Genomic DNA, 27359 nt, shown 5'->3' with positions numbered 1-27359 from the left:
CCAACGAATCTTTCCCTTATTGAACCAAATGTAAATAGGTAAGAGTATTAATAAGGATATATCTTTTTTTATATGATTCTCTTACCATATATCAATCGGGCAAGTGATAAGACGGTTGGCAACCCCCCAAAAGACAAATAGGCCTTCTTGAACCATGGAGTAACATGCTTTATTGGGTTTGAGGGGCTCTATTAAATGACATCACTATGAAAAAATATAATTATAATAAACCATTCTTATAATCCATTATTTTTCACATAAGTTGACTCATTTATATGATGGACAAACAATTTTTACAAATTACTTTGTAGGAAATTTCTTATAAATTAGCCTCTAAAAATGATATGTGTCCTTACATGTGTCATATGAGAAATACATTTTTTTTTTTTTAATAGCATGTGCTTTTTTACATTTTTTTTAATAGTTTAAATAACACATGTCGCTTTTAGAGGCTAATTTGTAATAATTTTCAATATTCCTGCCCTTCTATGATTAAATAGGCGCATGCATCACATATTTGCATTTGGATCATTGCTTGCATAATTGTATAGCTTGAGGCCAAAGCCATCTTCACATATACCTCGACATAACAAAGCGAAATGCATGAGTTATGTTCATCGACTTGATGTGCAAAAGGATAGCATAAGCACTTAAAGAAAACATTGTCATTTGACTCATTTTATTGCGTATATAAACAAAATCATTATCATTTAATTATTGAAAAAATCATGGGCTTTTATTTGTTAATTATTTTGTTTGTTAACTATTTTCAAAACTAACAAAACATTAGCAAACAACTCAAAACACGCAATACTCTAAATTGCTTTTACTTTTATCTCACATAAGAACACTTTTTTAAATAAAATAATAATAATAAAAAAAAATTACATTAACATACATACCAATATTTCTTAGTAAGATAGCAAGATATCAATCTCAACCTCTTTCCATAATTACTCAACACCATATTTTTAACTTTCTCATATATTTTTCTAGTTCTTTAACATTGCTTTTGTTAGTTATAGGTTGCTCAAAATCATTTGGGGCTTCGCACTCAAAATTAAATCCTATACAAAAAACAGCCTTAGCTAAAATATTATATGAGGATATGAACATTCCATTGTGAATTCAACGGATAGCATATTTCATAATTCAAATTAATCACTGACCAGAAGGGAAAAAAGACCAAAAAAAAAAAGGCAAAAGAGAAAATTAACTCATCTCGGGCCTATCGGCCAAGAGGGAGTGTGCTTGAGGGCAGTTATGCCATTAGGCTACAATCGTATTTCGAAACAACTCGCGCCAAAAACTTCGTTTCCCGCCCTTCTTCTTTTATACTCCTCAGATCTAACCAGACAGTATGCACCCTAAATAGACAAAAGTTAAAGGGCGAAATGACCACCAGTACCCCTACTTGTTGGTCCACGGCCCATAGCGCACAGGCCCAACAACCTTGTCAAAGCTAGATAGCAAGTATAACGGGAAGGCAAAGGATCAGAGGAATGTATGCATTTGTAGATTCAGTCAATCTTCAACGGATATTATCGAAATAATTTCCGATTACTAATCTAATTACAATTTTCAATCACAATAAGAAACATTATGCAGATTGAATGGTGATAACTCATCCAAATTTTCCATAATCTAAAATTTCCTGGTATAATTAACATTTCCCCACTTCTTTTAATCTGAAAGAGGTACTTAAAACAACAATAATAAGCAATTAATCAAGCAGGTCCAATCTTCCACTATCATTGACATTGCGGTACCTGTCTGCAGGTTGGACAATACCATTTTCCTTTGAACCTTGTCTCAGGTGTCAGCCCGACACATGAATAATGGAACCATTCACCTCCTTGGCACTGTCAACTTATTAAAAGTCAGCTAATCCATACAAGTATCCACAAAGCAACAATGATATGACACAGAAACTATTAACTGTTAAGACTGCTTATCATATCGTTGTAAAAGAAGCTTATGAAACAATTGTAAATCATTTTGGATCCCGTGAAAGAAATATGGATTTATACTCTCACAGGAGGAAAATTTAAAGTACACAAAGTGATAGTTTCTGGAAATAATTTGTTCATATGGATATCTAGAAAGTGCCAGCAGCATTCCTTATGCAGAGAAAACCAAACCAGTAACGACAAGGTGTCAGTTTTCAAATATCCCAAGTTCCTTTCATTTTATAGCGGTGCCAATAATAAATATTAAGAGATAATCAAATGAGAAAAATGGTTTAGTAGTAGTTAATCCACTATTAAAGGTTTTCAAGTCATGTGGATTTCACACATGCAGTTATGCCATGTTTTGTAAGATCTCCGATATATATCCTATTTCAATCCACAAAACAAACATTGTCTATAAATTTTTCTCAAGTAGCTACAGCTGAGACTTCTTATTGTCTCTGGTTAGTAAACTTTTATATCTAATTCGTAGACGCAATCTAACTACAAAGAAGCCATAAGACATTATAACCAGATAACCAGAGAAAAATATAGATAAGGAAGAAAACAAGACTCACATTTTCATTGTCACAGGCAATCATATCTCCAAATGATACCTAAAAGATCCAGAAAATTATAGCATTTTAGTAAATGAATAAAAGCAGTTGAAGCATAACTGATAAATCCAGAAACAATCTAGACAAGAGCTTCCAATTAAAAAATGAAAAAAGTTGGAACCAGAAATCAGGACCTGATGACAGACGCAGTAGGTGGGTTCGTTCGGATCTATAGGTTGATCAACATCCATGGGGGCAGCAAATTCCTTTTTATGGCTTCCTGGAGGAGGCATGAGCTCAAAATCCCTATCACGCTCCCGATCCCAATCCCTATCCCTATAATCCATCCTTTTCGATTGAGGTGTTACATAGAAGGGCTTGCGTTTTTCAATTTTAGGGACAATAGGTAATGAGGGGAGAGTTGCCGGTTCATCTGGTGCTATTTTCCCCTCTGACAAAATTGGAAAAGGGAAAAGAAAAAAACATACGGTAGATAATCATTTAATAAAACTGCCATCTTCTAACGGTTTCATATACCGGGACAAAACTTCTTTCAAAATCACACAAGACATGATGATAGCAGTAAGGTTCACCTACCTTGCTTTAGATCTTCGGCAAAGTTGTTCAGGTCCTCGTCAAGTCTTTTTACATGGCTATCTATCTGAAGCAAATGAAAATAACAAGGTACTCTGTAAGCTCTAGTTATACGAGAGAGGATGTTGAAAGCCCACAATGTATAAAGTTGCACTTGTACTTAACATCCAGCCACCCCAACCCCCCGGGGACCCACCAAAAAAAGAAGAAGAAAAAACAAAGAAGATGCCGGTTAAAGAGAACCCAAAAAAACTGGCTCTGGGTTATGCAATATAGTGCTTGAACTGATGTTATATACAGTGGTATGATATAACTGGTTTAGCCAAGGAGATGAGGTTGTAGGAACTACAGAGCATCATGTGATATCCAGGTCAGAGTCAAATGAAACTTCTGCAGCTTAAACCAGTTCAAACCTTCTCAAGTCACATAATTTTGTTAGTATGTGCAGTACATTATTATTATTTTTTTTAACAAGTATTTCAATCTCATTAAAAAGCACAATATAGGTATTAAATTATTTGTATTCAATAATGTGAAACTCAACAAAGTCCAAAACCAAAACTTAAACACAGTAAAAAAAAAAACACATAGAATGAGACGTTGGAAGAAATTTGTTTTAATGAATTAAAAAGGGCTCAAGTTATTGAGAGTATCTTGAAAACAATTGTTGCATAACCACAAGATTAATAATGGTCTTTGAAACCTCCCATGGTGATGAAAAACCATGCAGGATTAATAATCACTGGGATAGGGTTGAGAGAAGCCAAGCACGCTGCTTGTGCTCATTGTGGCTACATTCTGGGTTGTACATGTCCAATTATGAAGAAGATACGTATATGTAACTATTGACAATTGCTAGATGTCTTTAGGGTTGTTCTAGATGCAACAAGCAGACTTATGATTACCAAATGGTACAGCTGAATATTGTTTAGGCTGAGAAAGACTCTATTTCCATAAAGTAATTCCATGGCTAAGCATAATTCAGCTTTATTCATCCGTGATTTATCTCTGCATACATTCTATTGAAAAGGATTTTGTTAATTTCTTTATGTAAATTAAAGGAGGATAGAGGAGATATATGAGTCTAAGATAATTGCATTGCACCTCTATAATCTTGATTCTCAAGTTTCTTTCCCATTTGAAGTTCCCCATAACTAAAAGTTTTAAATGAGAACCTCTCCATAAAGTTATATAATACATGACAAGAACCAACAGAGAGCAACCATAGAGGTGACTAACAGAATTTCACCACTAGCTTATTCGTTTGACAAGTATTTGGGGTGCCCATATTTATTAGAACGATGTGGTATAGAAAAATGCACTTCAGATTGAATAGTCATCAAGCATTTAAATCACAGATGGGTGTGAACATACAATGAAGCGACTTATTCACCAACATTTTCCATTTATAGTTCTGATATTGGGAACACTATCCCTAATGGACCCTTTTATATGTTTTTGAAAAAATTATAAGTTGCAATGATATGGTAAACCTTTTACTTTAAGAAGGCTTTAGACATCTTGTGTATCTGGGATGCCTTACGCTTTTAATGATATCTCGATAACTTATCAAGAAAAGAAGGCTTTAGAGAAACCTTTCCTATAATTATTTTTACTATTTGCTATAATACTTCTAAACAAGGTAATCATAGAACCCTTCAGCCCCAACCCCCAAACACGCATTGCTCGATTGTGATTCCTCTTTCAACCTCAAAAACCACATATTTGAACAAATTCCACTAGAAAAGCAAAACCATTCACTATTCATGAACTATGCACACTCCAAGTATGTTGAGAAAAGCACAAAAACCTTCAACCATCAAAACTCATTAATCCTTTGCACCAATTATAAAATACAACCGTGATAACTCATAATATTGTTGAGCAATGCATAAAAGCTAATATCAATAAAAGAAGCCTACCAGGTCATAAGCTTGCCGTGCTAACAAAACCTTCTCGGTGCATAAACTCAACGCATTATCCTGATTTGCCTCAATATCCTTTCGTATTTTCTCAATTGCTGCCTCGTCTTCTTGATTGTTATTATAATTACTATTACTATAATAGTAATTATTATTGTTATTATGATTATTCCCCTTCTTTGAGCTCTGTGAAGCCAATCCCAAGCAGTATTTGGTCTGCTGCCTCGTCTGGTTTATCGTCGCTTTCACCCCCAAAAAATCAAAATTTTCAACAACAAACACAAAAAGATAATGGAAAATTAGAAAAGTAGAAGAATGAGCGCATTACATTGGGAGCGTTCGTCAAGTTCTCGGATGGTATTGAGGAGCCTCTGAAGCTCAGCGGGTAACGTGCTTGCGTCTGCGGAAATCTCCAAAAGTTTCTTTTTAGGCGAAATTAATTTTGGGAAAATTATTGGAAAAATTAGAGGAGTCTTAGAGAGCCTTACACTCTAAATAGTCATCGACGTACACTCCGGTTCGTGCGATTGCCATTGCTTCTCCTCTTCTTCTTCTTCTTCTTCTTCTAGGGTTTCTCTTCTCTACATGGTCCACGAAGTTTAAACGAAGGGAAAAAGACCCAAAACGGTGTCGCCTTCAATGTTAAAGTTTTACCGAACCCAGACGGTTAAGGAGGTGTTGACCGTTGGAGAAGCCGGGAAGGTCTGCTGTTGGTGGTGGGTCTCACTGGAGGGCTGTGCCTGCCAATTGAAATTTATTTAATCCACATTTTTCAACATGGTTTAAGGGTATTTTTTTTTGCAAATAATAATTGTTTAGGGCAATCTGAGCATTTTTCAAGTTAGAAACATGCATGTGTACAGCTACAAATCCCTTTATCCAATGGAAGGGGATTTTTTTTTTTTTTTTTCTTCAAGTATAGTATGGAAGGATAACAATGTGTTTTACATTGCAATTTTATACACAAAAAATGCGATTTAAAATCAAATATAGAAAAATTAAAACAACATATGCTTTTGATAATAACATAGGAGATATGGTGAGAGTTGTTCCTTCTAATTATTATTATTTTTTTCTTTAGATTCCTAATGTTGAATAAACCATTAATTTCATCATTCAGAAGCAATCCTTAATTCAACTCCCCACCTGAAGACCTAAACTTCTTTAGAATGAATGGATTTTCAACTTTCAAGCACCTATTGAAGCCAATATTGATGGAAAAGGGCATGCCTATTCTCATCCCAGCCTTCCCAGGTTAGTTTCTTCCTCAAAATTTGTCTTAATGCTTTGCTGACTTTGCTATAATCTGATCAGGTTACCATTGGAATTTCCACAACTCAGCTACCTTTGACTTTCTATATGAAAGTTTTCATCTTTGGCCATTCATATGAACTGTGAAGTAACCAAAAGAGACTTCTTCTATTAATCTATATATAAATAAGGGAAACAAGGGAGATGAAAAACTAAAAGAGGCTTATGTATGCAGTGATGCAACGAATCTTTGGCTTTAAAGAGCCTTATGTTACGTATGCAGTGATGCAATCTCTTTGTCATCAAGTGGCAACCTAGTGCAAAGTCATTATTGCCCCACTCAAGGCTAAATCAATTCTCAAACAACTGAGGGCAGTTTTGACATCGTAACACCTTAGGTTTGCAAATGTTTGATCAAAAAAAAAAAAAAAAAACCCATTTTTCGGTGAGGAAGAGAGGATTTTTTGAGTTGACAATTTCTACAGATTCAGATTCAGATTCATGAAGCTACCCAATCTCTCGGGAGTCCTTTTGTAATTTTCAATTATAAAAGCATTACAATCCGTCGATCATTTCTAAACCCCAAAACAATCAAATACGATTTTCATTCACGGAATCTCCGCTATGGCTGAGGAAATTACCAGGGAACACGCTTCCTCTTCTTCTCGACTTGACGGCCGGGTGGCAATCGTAACCGGTGCCTCACGTGGCATTGGCCGTGCCATCGCCATCCACCTCCACTCCCTTGGTGCAAGGGTTGTGCTCAATTATGCTTCAAGCTCGACAAAAGCAGATCTTCTAGCGTCTGAGCTCAACGCCTCGGCTACCCTTTCTGAGCCTCAAGCAATTGCAGTTCGAGCAGACGTTTCAGACCCAGATCAGGTGAAGCTGCTCTTCGATAGGGCCGAACAAGAATTTGGGTCTATCCACATCCTTGTAAACTCTGCTGGGGTGCTTGATCCTAAGTACCCAACTTTGGCCAAGACAAGTGTGGAGGATTGGGATATGACATTTAACATCAACACCAAAGGTGCATTCCTCTGCTGTAAAGAGGCCGCTAATCGGTTGAAACGTGGAGGCAATGGAAGAATCATCATGATATCAACCTCGGTTGTTGGATCTCTTCTACCAGGGTACGCAGCTTATGCAGCCTCCAAGGCAGCCGTAGAGACAATGACAAAGATAGTGGCCAAGGAGCTCAAGGGTACGGGAGTGACTGCCAACGCTGTTGCACCGGGGCCTGTGGCAACTGAGTTGTTCTTTGAGGGTAAATCCGAGGAAACGATTAAGATGATTGCGGATGCCTGCCCTCTAGGCCGACTTGGGGAGCCCAAGGATGTGACTCACCTCGTGGGTTTCTTAGCCAGTGATGCTGGGGAGTGGATTAATGGGCAGGTCATTAGGGTGAATGGTGGATTTGTTGTTTGAAAGTTGATACATCTCTGATCTCCACCCTCCACACGCCTTTTCTACTCCTGCTCTGTTCTGCCTTTTCTTTTCCCTCTCATTTCATTTCTCTTCTCGTGTCTGCTAGCTCTTTGTCTCACCAGAAAGCTATTACTGAATTTGTGTGTTCATTTTCTATTGGTATGGTATCTAGCATCTATGAATGAATTGGAAGGTGAAACTTAAATAGCAGAACGTGTCAAAGAAACCTGATCGAGTTGCTTTTGTCAAAGGGGAATGCTTCACTTCATTCTACCCACCATCTTCACTTCATCATTTTGATTTTTTCAAAAAAAAAATAATAATAATAAGTAAAGAGAGAAGAGATGGTGGGTAGAATGCAACCAAATGTAAAGAAAAACAGGGCAGGCTGTCCCGGCTTGCCTGGACAAATTGGTTTTATATAAGAAACTTTTATATTTACTACTCCAATTATTAGAATCTCTATGCGTTGTTAGAATCCAGTGGTTTCCAAAGGAAAATGCAATTAGAATCATGACTAATGTCAGGTTAGATGCTTAAAGCCTGTAGCCATCAGTAGTAGTCATATATGACGCAATGTCTGACGTAGTGTTTCATAGAATTCCATGGCATAGGATTAAATGATTCTAAACTACTTTAATAATAGAATATGGAGTCGTAATGAAAAATGCACTTCTAATTGGATGATGGGACATTGGTACTCCAATACTCTTGTACTGAAATTGAAAAGATAAGAATCCTTCTGGTTCTCTCTAGTTTCTAACCTTATTATTATGGCTTCAGAAACCAGCAATGCTGCTAACACAGCCCCAACCCCATCTTTACCACTCCAAGACCGAGTTGCCATCGTGACTGGGGCGTCCCGAGGGATCGGCCGAGCCATCGCGCTCCACTTAGCCTCTCTCGGCGCTAAACTCGTCATCAACTACACCTCCAACTCAACCCAAGCTGACCTTGTAGCCTCCGAGATCAATTCCTCTGCCTCTAGTTCTAGTTCTCCCCACACCCCACAAGCCATCACGGTCCGTGCCGATGTCTCCGACCCAACCCAGGTCAAGTCTCTCTTCGACAAAGCCCAGGAGGTATTCAACTCGCCCCTCCACATCTTGGTCAACTCCGCAGGAGTTGCAGATCCCAAGCACTCAACACTTGCTAATACTTCTGTGGAGGATTTTGATCATATCTTCAGGCAACTCTTTGGCTCTTTGCATCAAAACATTTTACTCTCAAACAACAACAAAGATATATAATTGATTAATAAGCCACATGTTGAACACAAGCTGTTAATAATTAATGTTTCTAAAAATCTAATCAAATTTGTTTACGCTTGTTTTAGTGTGAATGCTAGAGGGGCATTCTTGTGCGCTAGAGAGGCAGCAAACCGGCTCAAACGTGATGGTGGGGGTCGAATTATACTGGTATCATCATCCTTGGTGGGTGCATTGAAGCCGTGTAGTAGCGCATACACAGCATCAAAGGCCGCGGTGGAGGCTATGGCAAAGATACTGGCAAAGGAGCTCAAGGGGAGTAGACTTACTGTAAATTGTGTAGCGCCGGGGCCAATTGCCACTGAACTATTTTTCGCTGGAAAGACAGAGGAGCAGGTGAAGAGGGTGATTGAGGAATGCCCCCTTGACAGGCTGGGTGAGACCAACGATGTGGCTCCTATTGTTGGGTTTTTGGCTAGTGACGCCAGTGAGTGGGTTAATGGGCAGGTTATTCGCGTTAATGGTGGCTATGTTTAGTATTATATTTATATATCTCTCTTTATGTAGCTTTCTTCCTTCCTTCCTTCTTGTAATGGTAAGGTCGCACAAGGGTCTGTGCCTTAGTTTGTATCTTTAATTAGCTCAATAAAAGCTGTCAACTTTTCTGTTTGACGGCCATGTTTCAAGTTTTCTTTTTTCAATCATAAAATCTGGTTTCAATGAAATATTCCTCCGGCGTCCATATTGATCCATAAGAGTTAATAAGACTAATGAGCTCTCCAAATGTCACTTATCTATAATTTCATAATTAACTTAATCAAAATGGATGTGTATTGCTACTGAATCTGTTGGGCGCAGCCATAACACCATCATAGGTAGATAACAGGATGATGTGAGGACCTTATCATGAGTAGCAATATTGCTATGAAATGGGCATGCATCAAATTCTGCAATTGTCCATCCTTATGAGACCACAGTTTAAAAGATTATAATCCAAATATTTCTATTAAAATATTAATCAACTTTTTAAGATATATGACAATATAATAAAAAGCCCGATCTCTAATTGTAGTAGAAATAGTGACGGAATGAAATAAGCTAAAATTCTACCATCTCACTGATTGAATCGTTGGATCAACTTCCAAGCTATGTTTTTGACAACTGAGATGAATTGGCAATCAGTGAATATGTTGCAATCTTTTATAAGAGGAAAAATCAACGAGCCATTGTTTCTTTCGGAATTTGTGACAATTTTGAAAATCAATTGGAGGGTATATACGTCATTTCACTTAGTGTGGGGGAAGATATTCGGGAATATTTGAAAATAATATGTGGCAATGGTTTTTTTCCGTGAGAGGGCTGTTTTGAAACTCTTCAAACAGTGTACAGTATAACAACACTGCAATGAGTAACTGAAGTTGGAAAACGAATCAAAGTAGTCTTTTTTAATCAATTATCGCTCAACTTTCAACGTTGTAGGTATTGTGAATGGCACAGTTCATAACACAGGGACGGTTGAAGCTGCTCTTCAGTGGTGACGGAGTGTCACTTGGGTTGGAACCCAAAGACCCATTTCACTCTAAGCCCAGATCAGTTCAAACCCAAGTGCGCAGGCTCAGGTTTCTTGGCTCTACAACTCGACTTTTCTCTTCTTCTTCTTCCGTGAACAACAAGTCCAGCAATTTCAGTGCGGAGGCAAGCCTTAATGTTAGTGATGATGAAGGTGTTTATGAGGAGGATGATGGTTTTGTCTATGATGATGAGTTTGAGAGGGATGATTTGTCCGATTTCAGAGGGCTGGTCTTGGACATCTCATACAGGTCAGTTTCTCTTTTATGACCCACTTGCTTATTATAGTCCATTTTATCAAATTTTTATTCTTTGTTTAGTAGATTTTTTTTAAAAAAAATATTAAACTAAGAAATATTTTAAGCACAGTAGAATTAACTAATTCGTTGACCGTTTTGCTGACAATTTCATCAATCTGCATTTAGGTTGTTCTTGGCTCTAATTTATGTATTCTGTTCTAGGTAGAGTCGAACTGAGTTTGTATTAAATACAACAAGTATCAGATTTTCAGGAGTAAATTCAACAAGTATTCTGTTCTATGTAGAATCGAACTGCCTATCTCATATTTTAACAAACTAGTTAAACTGCATCAAGAGTATAAAATCAGAGAATTCGTCCTCATTAGAAATGAACTAAAGTAATTCTTGGAAATTTCATAAGAACTAAATGTTTGAAGCAAGTTAATTTTTTTTATTTTTTTAATGCATTTTACATGTATAAAAATTGACTGCCGTCAGGCATGGTCACAGAAAGTTCAGTTCCGATCAGGCAATTTTCTCCCAAAAGCTCAAATATTTCTAGATATCTAAGAGATAGATTCAGGGAAAATATTTGAAATAACCATATAAAAGAATGTAAGAACCTGTCAGCATAAGGACTTGCATGGTTTTTTGCTTAAGGTTCTGATCACTGTTGTCCTGTGCCAGGCCAATCAATGTTGTCTGCTGGAAGCGTGCTATTTGTTTGGAATTCATGGAGAAGGTTAGATTGCTTTCACCTATTCATGTTGGAATTTTGGACATTAGCAAAGTAACCTTGCTGGTATTATCATTCGAGCTCTTTATGCAATTACTTACTTTTCATTGAAACTTTATTTTATCAAAAAAATGAGGAAACCTTGATGTCATTCAAGTATAAATTTTTTTGATCAGTGAATAGCACGTTTAGTCTTTAAAAATGGATAATTAACAGCCTTCATGTGCTCTTCTAGGTCAGTGTGTTGCACATCTAAATTTTTACTACTTTGCATCTGCGATCACAACATAAATGCCATCTTTCTCCATACCCAATAGTCCTTTTGTCTAAATTGTCATTAGAAGTTGGAACTTTACCTGCTTCTCCTTTCTCCCTGTATGTATGCACACTCACAGACAAAAACAATTTTTTTTTCTTTCCTTTTTGGTAATTCCACTTAGGAACATATACTTATGAGATAAGTTTGTTTTAACGTTTCAGTCTTAAACTTGTTTTTATCCAGGCGGATGTGCTAGAATATTATGATCAGACGGTAAATTCCCCGAATGGATCCTTCTACATACCAGCGGTCTTGAGGGTATGCACTCAAGGAGTACTTTTGGTTTATTAATATTTGTTTTGCTTTGCTCCTGGGATTATACTATTGCTGTTTGTTCTTTGACACCTTTTTTATTTTATTTTGTTTGATTTTTTTAAAGTTATTTTTTAGAATTTTCAGGCTTTTCCCTCTTTACTGTACATGTGTCCTCTAGTCCAGTTAAACTGACCGTATCCAATTCTGCTTCCAGGTTCCCAATTTACTGCAGGTTATAAGGAGGAGAAGAATTAAGAGCACCCTTAGTCGTAGAAACATACTAAATCGAGACAATTACACTTGTCAGTAAGTATTTTGCTCGTGAACATTATTGCTCAACTTAAATTAGTTTAATTTAGTAAGCAAACAATATTTTACAAAACAAACAACATTTTCATGTGCATTCACATTCGCCTCAACAAATGTTTAGCTAAATTTTAGCTAAATGACCACATTTGTCTATTTTAGCTATCTACTTTTTAAAAGCACCTACATCCGACTCAACATTTTAGCTATCAACTTTCACTTTTTTATTTAAAATATTATTTATTTATCTACTTTCCCTATTCCCAAAGAAGAGACAGAACAATATTAGATTTTTTTATTATTATCATAAATGCATTGTTGAGCTACAGTGCTCAACAACTTTGTTGAGCACTGTAGCTACTCAACAAACGTTTGGTTACTTTGCTGAGCCAGATGTAGTGTTTTTAACAACATAGCTCAACAAAATAGCCAAAAGGTTATTTTATTGATCCGGATGTAAGTCCTCTTACCCAATTATAATAGTTTTTAATATTTTTTGAATTGTGGTTTATTAATTTAGTTCGAGTTGGAAACTCTTTATGACCCTCAAGTATGAATCTCATGCAAAACCTCAAGGATTAGAGCTATTTCTCTCTCTTTCTTACTCGTGGGTTCTCTATGATAACCTATTCTTTGCTGCTGTAATGCAACTTCGCCTTTTGTGATAAAAATTCCACTTTCGAATGATTTATTAACTATTTTCTGGAGATACCAGAAGCATAATGTCATCTGGTTTTTTGCTTATATTTGGAATATAGACCTAAATACAGGAAATTGTTGGTTAAATTCACACTTGGTGTTGCACCAGAACCTCTTTTAGGTTTTCTGTTTTCTTTGCCTTGAATTACTTACTTTCCTTTTCCAATGAAGTTTGAAGTGTATGATAAACTTCAGCCTGTTAGTCTGATAGTTATATGCTGCCCTTTAAGATGTTACGCCACATAGCTTGTATACTAAGGGACACATGTAGCCTTTTAGTCTGATAATTATATGCTGCCCTTTAAGATGTTACGTCACATGGCTTGTATACTAAGTGACACATGTCTTTTCTCAACAGGTATTGTTCTTCACGTGAAAATTTAACCATTGATCATGTTTTTCCAGCTGCACGAGGTGGAGAATGGAACTGGGAAAATCTGGTAAGACAATATATTAGACAGATTTGTAACTAAACATTACACCAACTGTCATTCATATTGTGTATCCTTATTACAGACCCTTTTAGTGCACTTTTATTGTTATTATCTGTAGGGAAACGAAAATGTTAGAGAGTAGTGTAAAGGACTGGAGGAGTTTTTTCTGAGAACATGAAAATCAGAAGAGACCATAACAAAAACAGCACTACAGAGACCACATTTAGTTGAGTATACACTTGTGAGTGAGCGTAAAAAGATTGAGTCCTACATTGGAAAGATGTCACAAATGTGGGTAGTTAATACAAAACAATTGGGCTCAAACCCATAGGCTTCAGCTTTTTGGCTAAGTGATGTCTCTACATGCCATATTATGATCTCATTGAAAGAATCCCCTAGGTGTGAGTTTCCTTAACAAATATTTGGTTGAATAAAGCTGGTGTAGTTGATGAATACATATAAGAGAATAGAAAAGTGAATGTTTTGGTTCTGGTAGGTTTCCTATGTTTTTGGTCTTTTACCTCTTGAGTTCATGGCAGAGGTCAATTGACATTTTCAAGAAACATCAGTGCTGCTACTGTGCTTGTAACCATAAGCAATATAAAGGATGTTACTATACTAAGTTTTGGATACTCATGAGTAAAAAAATATGCATTAAAATTTGAAGATGGAAAAAGATGGAAGCTCAAGCGGTACATCAAGTCCTCAATAAATCACCTCCTATGGTTGCATACAAAAACTCCAAAGAAGATAGGGGAGGAGAGATTGTATCAGAAATCCAGTCCAATTAAGTTAAAAGAAATTCATCATTGATCTTAGTGAGAGGACACTTCACTCTGTCAATTGTATAACTATTTCACCTTAAAATGGATGAATCAGAAAACCATTTTCTGGGTTATGTTTTTCATCTCACTTCTTCACTGTTATGAATAATAATAATAATACGAAGTTGACCAAAAACCCTAATTGAGGAATATGTTAAAATAAAGTTGGAAAAGTAGTTCTAAAATGATTGCATTAATCCTAAAATATAACTTAGCTGCTATCACCTATTATGAGAAAGGACTAACCATGGCCTTCAAAAATTTTGAGAACAAATATGATACTGGAAATCACGTTAGAAGAGCTTTTCATGATAGAATATGTGTAATGAAATGTTACTTTTCACTGCAAAGAAAACATTAATATTTCCACACTGCAAAGATAAATAGCTCACATAGAGTGTGGGCCCCTCCAAATTTTCATAAAAGTCACAATTTTGAAAATTTCTTCTAAATCCTAGGTATTTTTTATGAAATGAACCCCCCAAAATTAAGTTTTACCTTCAAAGCTTCAAAATTTTTACATTTTTAGTTTTGAACCCCCACAATTATTTTTCGAGTTCTGCCCCTGTTATTAGGTGAAATTGGGCTTTACAATTGATTCTAAGAAAGCTCTAAATTGACTAGTTTTTTTAAGATGATAACGTAGATGTGGCTAGTTCTTTTCCTAAATCATTACAAATAGTATTAGAGCAAGGAAGAGAGTTTCTACTAACTATAGTTTCATCACACAACCATTCACTTCTAAAATCTAACTTTACTCATGGTGTGTGCTTCTTTTTAATTAAAGGTTACTGCTTGTGCCAAATGCAATTCAAAGAAAGGTCGAAAAACTTTAGAGGAAGCAAGTATGAGGCTGATTAACGTCCCAAAGGTAATAATCCTTACCATACTGCTCTTCATATATTATAGTTAATTGTATCATTTCACTGTAAATGAGATTCCTTTTACAGCATAATTCACTAATTGAAACATAACAAATGTTCGAAGATATAGCAGAAAAATAATGGGTCTTTACTTTCATTTTTGCTGTAACTACACTCCATATCCTCAATCTTTCAGATACCAAAAGACTATGACATAGTTGCCATACCACTAACAAGTGCAGCGTTAAGGATGCTGACAGTAAGAAAGGGGACGCCTGACGAATGGCGTCAATATCTGTCAAAGCCCTACTCAGAGCCATGAGGGTATCAGTTGTGGCAACTGTATATTCCTGTGCTTTGTACAGATTGAATCTTCTTATTCTTAATGCTGAAGTCACCCAGAAGAACCTCAAATTTTATGTATTCCATTGCGGTGCAAGCATTTTACTTTCTTTCCCTCAGAAATTGTAAGAAATCTATGTATATTAATCATCTATCAAATATGGTAATTTGGATCTTGCTTTTAACCTTTTCTTTCTATGTTTCAAACTAAGGTACTGAATTTACACACAACTGATTTCACCCTTTCTTCCATACCATAAGGGGAAGGATGATTGTGTGGATCAAGACTGGTGATAGGATCTATCCACTATTAAGCATAGGGGAATAACTCATTAATTTGTGCCAGGACCGCGGCTACTTCCCTTCTACAAGCTGCATCTGATTCAAGTTGGTACAATTAAACTATTTGATGATATTTCATATTGACTTTTATTTATATAGAATCTCTGACATGTATGGATGCCATTGCTCAGAAGTTCTTGCTTAAAAGGCAATTACAATTAATTGTTCCCATGGATGTGATGTTTTCATTGATTGATAACTTGCAAGTACTCTGCTTCAGTTGAAATTTTGAGGGGTTGATTATTACTTCTTAAACTATGTTAGAAGGCATGAATTACTTTAGTGTATGAACAAAGGAAACATTGTTATTTTAGCTCGACCCATTTAATTAAACGGGTCAGCCACTTCAATCTTAATCATTCAATTTCGTGTTAGATTCATAAGAAGTTTGTGGATTGTATAAAAAAGTGTCGGCCCAATTGCCACTTGCCATGCTTGAGGACTTTTTCAGGATATGGATGGACAGAATCATACCCTGAGGAGCATTTTTCTATCTACCTAATGATATTTATTGATTTATTCTCTAAAGTTGAAGAGTCATCACCCATCCCTTACAATAATTGCTTGCGATGTCCCACATTATATGTAGCCGTTGGGTGTAGTCTGTCCCCGGTGCCATTATTCAATCTTGCAGCAGCAATGAATCCTCAACCAGCCCCAGTCAATTTCATAGTTCACTTTTGCCTTTTCTTTCTTCTCAGGGGCATCGGATGGTAAATTTAATAAAATTTATTTATTTTGTGTTTGAGATTAAGTTACTTTGATGTGGATGTGATTGAAGCAGTGAATAAATCTATTATTGTCTTTGGGTCCATCAATCGTACAATGTTGATTAATGATGTAAGATATATCACATTCACAGAATCACAGATGTGGTTTAGAGCCTAAATAAATACTCCTTCACCAAAGTCTCCCACCAAGACTTCATTATGCACGACGTCTCGGTCGGTGGAAGCCACATGTAAATTCAATATTCTGATTTTTCGAAAACTCGTTAAAATTTAATGTCTTTTTTCTCAAAACAAACACAATTTCGGTAGAAAACTCATTAAAGGATCTGCCACCTGCAGATTCGCACTCCATAAGCTTTCCTCCTCAGCTCAAAATTCTCAATGAAGAAGCTGGACTACATTATAACATCAATTGGTAGGACGTAATATAATGTTTAATAGACTATTCTTGGTGGGATACGTATGAGATTTTAGTTTTATAAAGCCTTGTTTTCCACTTGACCCCCCAACACACGTCTACGACAAATTTAGAGAAGTACCACTTTATTAAAATGGGATATGGTAAAGGCAACATCTTAATGGCCTAAATTTTTCTGTGATTTGGAACCTCAACAAATGTACCTTTCTTAAAGTGTAATGGGTACATTGGACATGAAATGATAGGTTAAAACCAAATTTCCAGCATGAATATATGAATATCTCTTTAAAGTGTCATTTAAAAATAAATAAATAAAGATATCTAAAAGTGTCGGCTAGCATAAAACGTAGTGGTCGTTTTTTTTTTTTCTAAGCAGATAGTGGTCGTTTTCGTTTAAGATGACTGAGACGATGGTAGTCGGCAGAGTAGCAATGTATAATTCATCTGCCACTCCAGTTTGAAATCTGTAAAAACAATCCGGCTACCTGCAGTACACACTGCTATTCTGCTCAGACCATCACAAATGTTATCATCCATTGGGAGGCATCACTGCATTACATTTATGAGGCCCCACTAATTAATTACTTCATAAACGCCCATATTCATTCATTCCCCTCGTCTCTCTACCAAATAAAAAAATATCTACATAGACTTTAAGAGGTAGTTCAATCGATTGGGATCACGCTTAATGAATCGGAGGTCACTAGTTCGAATCTCCCTCCCCCCTTATTGTCCGGGCATGTTAAAAAAAAAAAAAAAAATCTACATATAAAGAAAGAAAGAAAGGGGTCTTTGGTCTTTTTAGGTGGTAAAACTAAAACCGTCTCTTATTCTTGAGAAAAAAAAAAATGTTAACTTGGTATGGTAGTAAAACTGTAAAACCGAGAAAAGGGACAGGGCTTGGAAAGAAGAGGACATATATTGATATTGGTGGTATGTGGACCGTGGTAAACAGCGGAGAGGGATGGGGATGTGGGGATGTGGGCTTTGCTCTGTTTGGTTGAGTAAAAATTTTGATTTGTTTCTTTAGCTTTATCTGCCGACACAAAACGAGGCCATAAAGAGGGCACTCAGAGACAGCTTAGCAATGCATTTTTCTTCTCCCTCTTTTCTTTTCTTTTATCCTTCTTCTCTCACTTTCCCAAACCCTCTCTCTCTCTCTCTCTCTCGTGGTGTATTCAAAATATATTACTGCTAGTATTTTGCTTTGTGGCCATGGATTTCTGCCGAAATGTGTCAGTTTCCGGTGAATACCAGCAAGAACAGGTCCTTTCACCGCCTTGCTCCAAGCTCGGTGGCCTTTCGACCAGTCTTGACGACCTCTTCTCTGCTCAGAACACGGTTAGTCTTTTATTTTTATTTTTATTTTTTTTGGGCGTTTTTTACGCATAGTTTTCCTTTCTTTCGTTCTCTGAGCAGAGTTCTGGCGGTGCCCTCATCAATTTCTTTTGTTTGCCTCTACTTTTAAAAGTTCCACTACATAGGTTTTACTTTTGTTTCTCCATTTTGTGTTCCTTGTGCTTACTAGGTTTTACCCTTTTTGTATCTTCTGCTTTTTATAGCATTTTCGTTGGTTGAGTTTCACACCCATATCACATTTCACCAATATGCAGCATATGCTCACTCATATGGGTCTTACTGATTTTGGGGGTTTTGTTTTTCGGTGACTGAAAATGCGCAGGAAGTGGATGTTAGCGTAGAATGGCTGTCAGTATTAGTTGAAGACTGTCTATACAGCACAGGGAACTGCCTCCCGGCACCCTCTAGTGTTCAAACCACAAGTACAAGCCCAAAACCCTCAACGCCCTTGCAGAAACCCCATCAGAGCCCGGCTTCCCTGCAAAATTTTGTAGTGCCAGGCAAGGCCAGAAGCAAAAGAAAAAGGGCCGCCGCAACCCCTAAAACGAAGAGCTCTTTAAGCATCTGGTCACATCACGCAGACCCACATAGCATGACCAGCTCGGACCCTCCTCTGCTCCAGCAGGCTTACTGGTTGGCTGACAGTGAACTCATTGTGCCCAAAAAGGAGGAAATTAGCAACATTGTAAGAGATGATGAGGCGGAAGAAACAAGGGAAGAAGGAGGAGAGGAGGAGGAGGAAGAGGAAGAGGAAGAGGAAGAGGAAGAGGAGGAGAAGGGATTAATGGTGAACAATGAGCAGCAGGGAGCGCCAAGGAGGTGCACCCATTGCCTATCACAGAGGACCCCACAATGGAGGGCAGGACCATTGGGCCCAAAGACACTGTGCAATGCATGTGGGGTGAGGTACAAGTCGGGTAGGTTGCTGCCAGAGTATAGGCCAGCGAAGAGTCCTACTTTTGTGAGCTATTTGCACTCCAACTCTCACAAGAAAGTCATGGAGATGAGAATGGCTTTTCTGTCTTCCATCCCCACTGGCCAGTGACTTCATTTCATTTTCCCATGTAAAACAAATCAAGTTTAGATAGAAAAATTCGGAGATAATTAGATTAGTAGTGCAGACTTTCACTCTAGTGTAAAACCCATGGGTTCCCACCCTTCCCTTGCTACTATTCAATTTCATGCAGTTTTTTTTTTTTTATCCTTAATTTTATCTGCTGGAATCCCAAGGAAATATATCACTAAAGTTCAAATTTGAAGGTGAAAAATATCTAGGCCTGAAGGGGGAAAAGCTGTGACTCATGATAGAAAGCAGTCAAGAGTGAAGAGAAGATGACCTATTAATTTATATATATGTTTAAATTGTGCAGTTGTTGGCAGCTTTTAGAATTTTTGAGAAACTGACCCAAAACAATAGTATTATAGTACAAAGGTTAAAAGAAAATAATAATAATTTTTATTTTTATTTAATATTCTGAAGATGGAGACCAAGAACAAGGAGCGCATGCACGTGAGTTTTAATTGTACATGTTTTACCTACTGATTTGGATTTCTGGAATCTCTTGTCCTTCTCTCCTCTCCTCTCCTCTCCTCTGCAGTGTACCCACTTTCCCCCCCAAAAATTTCCCTCCCACTTTAATGTCACACCTACTCTTCACGCGCGAGCGGGATCAAGAACTTTTTATTAAAATATATATATGAATATCCAAAATATATATTTTAGAAAAGAAAGGAAGGTGGAAAGTTAATTCAACCATTGTTTAATTCAATATAATTATTACTTTTTCAAAAATCTCAGTGTTAATAATATTCATGGAAAGTCTCCAATAATATCCATAAATTCTTCTCTAACATTAATTTGAAAGTTGCATTGTTCGAAAGAGATATAAATAAATAATTAAATTCTCATTAGATGGAAAGTCTCCAACGCCACCTCGTTCCACGGAATCCTATTCAATTACAACCCACCCTCTTTATAAATTTTTATTTTTTCCGATGTTAGAAGCACTTGAATATAAAAGATATTACATTTTAAAAGGCTAGAAGAATAAATTTTATTTTTTAAAAAATATTCTATATAAATCAAAATAAATATTTAAATATAAAAAATGACCCACTTAAACTTATTGTTTTAGGCTTCAAAATCTATTGAATTAGCCTGAGGTGCATGTAGCATCACTTTTTGCATAAATCATTTTCTATTGCTCTCTCGTACCTTTGGACAGGTAATTGTGAAAGAGTCTACCTGCCTGAACAGGTCTTGAGTCGTTGGAACACTTGTTTAGACAAGTGAGCTCCACAAGTGCCCTCTTACAATTGTTTACCCAAATTTATATTGTAATTAAAATAGAAAAGCAACTGCAATAGATCTTAATCTTACTTTCAAAAGCTTTTTATTTATTTCTTGGCAACTCATTTTCAGTTTCTCTTTCTTCTTTGTAGTTCCTTAGATTATATAAAAAAATAAATTTGATAATTTTTCGTGTCTTTTTTTAATCATTTTTAAGATTGCAGACAAACAAGAACAAAATAACAAATTTTCGAAAAAATTTAAAAAAAATATATATATCAGGCCAAAACAAGTGATACGGAGTGTAAATGTGAGGTATGAGTATGAATGTTGTGAATTGAGAGTGCAATTGTGGAGACATTACGGGACAGAGACACATCTTTTATCATCCTTTTTCCCTCTATAGACTGTAGTCTCGTAGATAATTGGCCTTCAAATTTACAACTCTCAAAATTTGATGAATTAAATTACCATCACGTCACGCGAAAAGTAGAAGAAGAACACCGACAGATGATTTTAGGCGGTGGTTGCTTAGCAACTTACCATGTGTTATATTGTCATACCACTCATATCATGTCTTGGGGGCCCACTTTCAAAACAAAATCCTTTCTACTCTACCTCCTTTGTATTTGAAAATGGCCAACCAATTTAAATATGGGCAATTGTTACTATTTATTAAAAAGTAATAAATTAAACTGTCACCAAGAGGTAACTCAATCAGTTAAGATCACGCGTAATAAAGTGAAAGTCACTAGTTTGAATCCCTCTTTCTCCCTCATGTGTGAACATGTCAAAAAAAAAAAATAATAATAATAATTTAAAATCTCAACTTACAACAATATTTAGTTCGGTAGGCTATAGAGATTATCAAAAAATTTCTACTAAATCTCAATATATAGTCCGTAAAATTACCAACTTTATTGACTAAGTCGGTGCGGTAGCCGAAACACCCATTATTGTTACCGGCTTAGTCCACACCCAGTGACCCACCCCTAAGAAGAATGACAACAATAAGATTGTTTTGGGGTGGTTGGTGACATGAAAATATGCAACCTTGGAGCTGCAAGACATGGGGGGTGCAAGGGGGGAAGAATATGGTAAATTGAAGATATGCGATGCGCGGCATTAAGATTTGAAAGGATATCTTAAATGATTGATGAATTTGACGTTCCCACTCATCCACATTTAAAATTGAAATGGAGCGTTTTTAGTCAAACAAGAGTGTGTAATTGCAACACATAATAAGCTTTTCAAATAAAGCGGCGACTTTTGAAGACATGGAACATGCACAATGCACATAAAGGTGGTTGTGGTTGGCTTCATTATTATGTGTGGGTCACTGCCACTGGGATTGGGAGTGAAGCACAAGAGCCTTTTTTTTTTTGGTCTTGTTAGGGCTTTTTAAATTCATGAGTCTTCTAGGGTTACAAATCAACTGGGTTGGAAGAACTTTTTCCAACCCAGCCTTGGCCTCGTTGAGATCACAAGTCTCTTAATTCATCAAGTCACTCAAAATAGATCAGTTGGATCACATCATAAACAAATCTAAACAAATCATATGCTTTTTATTTATTTATTTTTATTTATTTAGGCAATGGGATATTAATGAATCTGTCAATCTGTGAAGTAAAAGTAACCCCAAAAGGTTATAAACTAGCAAAAAGAAAAATAATAGTACGCCTGAATCTGATATATCTATAAGAATAAATCTATTGCCACAGAAAGATGAAAATAGTAATAAATACTGAAGTCACCACTGAGGACCCCCGTGAAGAGGATGATGAGGCTATCTGAATGATAAAATTGCAGTTCCCTTGCGAGATATTCTGTGTAGTCGGCGTCGCCAAACCTTCAAAATCACAGGCCAATTCGTTCTGATTTTGTCCCTGGAAATACATGTTAAATGCATACGAGGCATTCCCATTAGCATCCAAGGCATTACAAGAGGAACCATATCCGAGTGATGTGCAATCTGAGAAGGTGCATGCAAAATTTATGTTATCTGCAAGTTTGCTCAGATCCTTGGCATTTGGATTGAACATACACCATTTCGCAGGAAGATATTCCACATTCTGTGCAGGCACAAGAAACTTATTTTGACCCTGACCAGAGACATCCATCGCAAATTTCGGCTGACCGTCATACCTAAAAATTCCCCAATGGCGCTCAAAATTGCCCGGGGCAATGCTCTTGATATCCTCGTCTATAAGACCAAACAAGTAAACTTCTATATATCCAGGGTGCAATGGGGTGCCCTTATTGCCTGCAAGTCTTGGTAATAGCCCGTTATAAAATCTATAAGCATTGCCTACATTGGCATTCTTGTCCCCATCTGTTGGCCACCCCACCTCCCCCACAATAATGGTCATGTTGTCATATCCAGCACCTTTCAGGGCAGACACCAAGGTATCAAAGTTAGCATCAAAAACATTGGTGTATTGAATCCCATTACCATCAACAACGGGCTGGCTTGCCCCATCAAAAAAGGCGTAGTCAAAAGGGAAGTCGTCATTGCCATAAAGACTAAGGAAAGGGTATATGTTTACTGTGAAAGGCGCATTGTTCTTGCTCAGAAACTGGACAATCTGGGTCATTAGGTCGTTAATATCACTCCGGAACCTTCCGGCAGATGGATAGGGGCTGGTCTGTGGTGAGTTGTAGATATCAGCATTTAAAGGTACAGTGGCCTTAATGGAGTCTCCGACACCAGCTTCATTAAGGGCATTTTGAATGTTCTGAAGTGCTGGGAAGGTGACATTCAAGAATGAGCCATTGTAGGATGACAGGAAAGGCTCATTCCCAACTGCTGCATATCTGTGCAACATAGATAATATGATCAGAAAGAGACGAGCTTAATTGCAAGTTACCACTTTCACAAATCTACAATACCAAAATTATAAAGATAATAGCAATAAAGACAAATCAAAAGTGTAAGTTCATTATTTCACAAACAGTTTGCTTGAAAGTGAGAACACTGATTGAAGGTATAAAAGTTGTTCCTTTTACAAACTACTAATGTAAAAACAGAAGAAACAAAATTTAACAACATTGCACTCTTCAAGTGCTTAGCTCTTTGAGAAAGCTAAATTTGAGATCAGGTTCCATTCAAATGCTCCAAGTCGATCAAGTCATTGCCAAGGAAGGTTTATCTAATTGGAGAAGAAAGTCCAAGTTACATTCTTCAAAAAGATTTTCTATGATTAGAATTTGAAAATTATTAATTCCCCATAAAAAACAGAACTGAGGTAAATCTAAAAACAACCCTTCCAACTCTTCAATAAACATGCAGCATCTCATAATCGAGGTCCAATGGAAATGATGAAATAAATAACATAGTCCTGTTTCTTAAGTCGGTGTCTATTTTCCAATCGACTTTCCAGATGGAGAAATTTTCTTCCTGCTACTTATTCTTTTCTTCTTCCCGATGCAAAGCCCCCAACAGAAAAGCACCGCTACAAAGAATCTAACGCTCTAAATGATTGCCAAGTAAATATTGAAAGAAAAACTATGTAACGATTTTTTTTTTATCAGAATGAGAAGAAAATCATGTACAATTATACAAGAGAAATCCAGAAATATTCAAGTTGGAGTTAGGTTGGTGATTCCAAGAACCCTTTTCCTTGTTCTACAACTTCTCAGCAATAAATTAAAGCATAATAATTAGAAACAAGGATAAAGGAAAGCATGCACTATACATTATAAAAAGAAAAACAATTTCCAACCAGATCAAATCAATGGCATAGCAATGACGGACACTTGATTTCTAAAACAACTCAGAAAAAAGTTCTAAATTTGTGGAATCGAACGTGTCCTAACAGCCACATATGGCAGATTCAAAAAGAAATTCAATCAATAAACAAAGTAACTTTATACTCAATTACTCTACTGTTAACATCCCAAAAATAGCATTGCTCAATCCCTTCCATATGAATGTGGTCAGAAAAGAAGCCACAAATGAAAGAAAGATATCTCAATGTTTTATCAAATTAAGCAACAGAATCATCAGACAATTACATAAAAAATTAACATCAGTTTATGCGCTCAAGGTAATATACCCCCCCAAAAAAAAAAATATTGATAATTCAATTTAAAAAATAAGTAAGCAAAAAGAAAAGGAAATTGACATACTTGATGTTAACTCCTCCATTGAAGAGATAGCGTGTGACGTTTCTCTGGACCCATTGCTTAGCTCGATCATAGTCGGTCATCACAGCCAGCTGATCATTGGGAATAGCAACCATGACCTCAATATCAGTCCCAGCCAGAGCGCTCATTGTGGACTTCTCGGCATCAAAAAGCTTCACCTTCTTAATCCCGTTGTCTTTCAGCATCTTAGCCACTGCATCTGGTGGCAACTTGTGGCTTGCCATGGTACCCCAGTTCACACCAAGCCCTTCAACACAAACACAACCCAAGAGCCCCACAATCGAAACCCAGTTTAAAAAACACAGTCTCTCCATGATCCGACAGTTTCCTAGGAAACAAACTTTCCAGGAAATTTATGGGTTTTACTAGAAAAAGGAGGGAATTATAGAAAAGCAATAGTCCGTTTTTCTTCACAGAGAAATATGGGGGAGGGAAAAGCAACGGTTTTTTGCAGGTGGGTTCGAGGAATCAGCGAAAATCTAGCGAATTTTTTTCTTCCCGGGAAAAGTGAGAGAAAAAAGAATCCAATAAATATCAAGAGCATCAAGAATATGTATCTGAAAGAAAAAGGTAATAATATGGCATAAAATTATGACTTTGGGAAAAGCATCAAGAGGCCAAGGTTTATCGGAAAAGTGTGGTTGGCGTTATTCTTTGCTTTCTCTTATGTGCTGCGTTATACTGTAAATAGAGATAGGGTGAATGGAGTTACCGAAAGACGATGAGCGTTACGGTTCTGTGAAGCGGGGCGAAAAGAAACAAAAGCGGGGATTTCCCAAGAGCAGTGGCAAAAGGACCATATATATATATATAAAGTAGGGTAATTTTGTCAAAGAAAAAGAGAGAAAGGGAGAGTATCGATGATTGCTATAATAGGCCCAAACGATTAAGGACAAAACCCACTAGGGGAATTGATTAGAAGTTTGAAACCAGATTCCTTCCCCAAAACCGAGGATTGGACAGCTCTCCAACGGCTATTATGTGAGAACGAGAGGGGAATCTCAAAGGAGGAGCGCAGGGGCGCTTGGGGTTGGAAAAACAAACATATATAAAATTACAAGGAAGTGAATAGGGAAGATAGGAGGGTTTCTAAATTTTGCTTGTACTTACAAAAAAAAAAGAAAAAGAAAAAGGTTTCTTCTTTTTACTTCTACTTGAAGGAATGGAAATATGGCTTTGAGTTGTGATGCGGAGGAGGGAAACAGACAACACTCTGTTCTGTCTCGGTTTGGAATCGGTGATGACGTGGCCCACTCATACCTCGTTTTGAGTTCTGACACCGCACGCTTGCCCATGCACAGCAACGTGCACCGCTTGTAAGGGCACGACACGAGCGCAGAATAGGCGCCAAAAAAAAAAAAAAGAAAGAAGGGGTGCGTGCGAAGGGTACTATTGTCATTTTGTAGTTACAGGTTTTTGGTCCGTGAAGTCTCCACTTTTCAGGTGGTCGGTGACCGACATATAACATTGAGGGCCGTATCCGTTTTAGATGGGGGAGTTGCGATTAATAAGTGAAGTGAAGTAGGGGAAGTGGGTTTTTTACTTTTTGGCATTTCATCTCATCCATCCATCCATCAACTTATTTATTTTCTGCGAGTGGTTGTGGACTCCACGTTCCTTCCTTTCTGCACAAGCACAAGTGGGCATTAAAACTATACAACAAAATTAACTTGTACAAAGGAAGGGATCAACCCGTATACCGAAATTGGGGTACCCGATTCTTGATTTTGAGAAACCGAAACCTGGAATCGGGATCCTGGGGTCCCGGTTACCGACCGGTTCGGTTTGTGCCTGATCCGGTAACCAATTTATATATATATATATGCACCCGGTTCCAGTAACCCGGTAAAAACCGGGTTCCAAAAACCGGGTACCGAAATCGAAATCAGGTCTTCAATTTTCTAGTTTCGGTTTCATAGTAATTTTTGACACCCTACGAATAAGTAAAGTAAGAAGAGGGTAGCATGTTAACATCATAGACCAAAGCACAATAAGTCGGTCCAGTCAAGTGTTATTATTGTAGACCCAGGGCCCTCATAAATGAATGAGGCACAGCTCATTCAAGTTTGTGAACAAGTTATGGCTCCCCTGTACTTGGAGAGAGTGTAACTAATGAGGACATGTCTCTTTCGTAAGAATAAGAAGAGCCTAGACTCTAGAGGAAGAGGAGGCGATTCTCCTCATTGCAATCTAATAAGACAAGCGGATGTGGGCCGTCTGGTGTGGCTGCTGATAACGTTATCTAACACCTCCCAAACAAAACCAAAAGGCTTCGGCTCACCCTAAGATACGCCCACCACCGACCCAATCCATTCACACTTGTACAGCGACTGCTCGCTGTCCGGGCCCACTTCGCTCTTTCACATCTATGAAAATTGAAAAGGCCGCACTCCTCTAGTCCTCCTATATATATCCTTCTTTATTATTATTATTATTCAAAAATACCAACCAACCTTTGAATTTTCAAACCATAAGTAATAATGGGTAAAGAAAAGGAAAGATGTTATTTATTAATAATCTTAATTATTGTATTTCTCAACTGCATTTTATTGAATGCCGTGACTAATACATATAATTT

At 37.0% G+C, this 27359-nt stretch overlaps 6 protein-coding genes across 8 annotated transcripts; 4 read left to right on the top strand and 2 right to left on the bottom strand.

The window, feature by feature from the left end:
- Positions 1 to 1501: 1501 nt before the first annotated feature.
- On the bottom strand, positions 1502 to 6992 carry LOC132192156 (PHD finger protein ING2-like). 2 transcript variants are annotated; one of them, XM_059607407.1, is made up of 8 exons: positions 6915 to 6992; positions 5511 to 5762; positions 5351 to 5422; positions 5023 to 5264; positions 3104 to 3167; positions 2701 to 2957; positions 2528 to 2566; positions 1502 to 1862 (listed from the first exon to the last, which is right to left on the bottom strand). In XM_059607407.1, the coding sequence occupies exons 2-8, from the start codon at positions 5554 to 5556 to the stop codon at positions 1752 to 1754; spliced, it is 831 nt and encodes a 276-aa protein (XP_059463390.1). In that variant the 5' UTR covers positions 5557 to 5762; positions 6915 to 6992; the 3' UTR covers positions 1502 to 1751. The 2 variants fall into 2 exon arrangements, with proteins under 2 accessions (XP_059463390.1, XP_059463389.1); XM_059607406.1 differs by lacking the exon at positions 6915 to 6992 and adding an exon at positions 6169 to 6380.
- LOC132192158 (NADPH-dependent aldehyde reductase-like protein, chloroplastic) lies at positions 6703 to 7859 on the top strand. The gene has a single exon (XM_059607409.1). The coding sequence runs from the start codon at positions 6898 to 6900 to the stop codon at positions 7699 to 7701; it is 804 nt and encodes a 267-aa protein (XP_059463392.1). The 5' UTR covers positions 6703 to 6897; the 3' UTR covers positions 7702 to 7859.
- Positions 7860 to 7953: 94 nt separating this feature from the next.
- Positions 7954 to 9579, top strand: LOC132192157 (NADPH-dependent aldehyde reductase-like protein, chloroplastic). Its single transcript, XM_059607408.1, has 2 exons — positions 7954 to 8890; positions 9038 to 9579. Exons 1-2 carry the CDS (start codon positions 8475 to 8477, stop codon positions 9444 to 9446), a joined length of 825 nt encoding a protein of 274 aa, XP_059463391.1. The 5' UTR covers positions 7954 to 8474; the 3' UTR covers positions 9447 to 9579.
- A 677-nt stretch (positions 9580 to 10256) lies between these two features.
- On the top strand, positions 10257 to 16054 carry LOC132192362 (uncharacterized). Of its 2 annotated transcripts, XM_059607677.1 has the most exons (8): positions 10257 to 10729; positions 11405 to 11459; positions 11956 to 12030; positions 12242 to 12333; positions 13391 to 13472; positions 15078 to 15161; positions 15350 to 15620; positions 15708 to 16054. In XM_059607677.1, exons 1-7 carry the CDS (start codon positions 10398 to 10400, stop codon positions 15473 to 15475), a joined length of 846 nt encoding a protein of 281 aa, XP_059463660.1. In that variant the 5' UTR covers positions 10257 to 10397; the 3' UTR covers positions 15476 to 15620; positions 15708 to 16054. The 2 variants fall into 2 exon arrangements, with proteins under 2 accessions (XP_059463660.1, XP_059463661.1); XM_059607678.1 differs by lacking the exon at positions 15350 to 15620.
- Positions 16055 to 18007: 1953 nt separating this feature from the next.
- Positions 18008 to 19540, top strand: LOC132191884 (GATA transcription factor 2-like). Its single transcript, XM_059607005.1, has 2 exons — positions 18008 to 18327; positions 18668 to 19540. Exons 1-2 carry the CDS (start codon positions 18202 to 18204, stop codon positions 19388 to 19390), a joined length of 849 nt encoding a protein of 282 aa, XP_059462988.1. The 5' UTR covers positions 18008 to 18201; the 3' UTR covers positions 19391 to 19540.
- Positions 19541 to 22181: 2641 nt separating this feature from the next.
- LOC132161752 (glucan endo-1,3-beta-glucosidase 8-like) lies at positions 22182 to 25778 on the bottom strand. Its single transcript, XM_059571935.1, has 2 exons — positions 24764 to 25778; positions 22182 to 23449 (listed from the first exon to the last, which is right to left on the bottom strand). The coding sequence occupies exons 1-2, from the start codon at positions 25093 to 25095 to the stop codon at positions 22345 to 22347; spliced, it is 1437 nt and encodes a 478-aa protein (XP_059427918.1). The 5' UTR covers positions 25096 to 25778; the 3' UTR covers positions 22182 to 22344.
- Between the last annotated feature and the right edge of the window lie 1581 nt (positions 25779 to 27359).

This window comes from Corylus avellana, chromosome ca9 (genome assembly GCF_901000735.1).
Source record: "Corylus avellana chromosome ca9, CavTom2PMs-1.0".
In the NCBI taxonomy this organism is placed as follows: domain Eukaryota; kingdom Viridiplantae; phylum Streptophyta; class Magnoliopsida; order Fagales; family Betulaceae; genus Corylus; species Corylus avellana.
The sequence above is the reverse complement of the archived record's forward strand: the minus strand, read 5'-3'. Positions and strand labels throughout refer to the sequence as shown.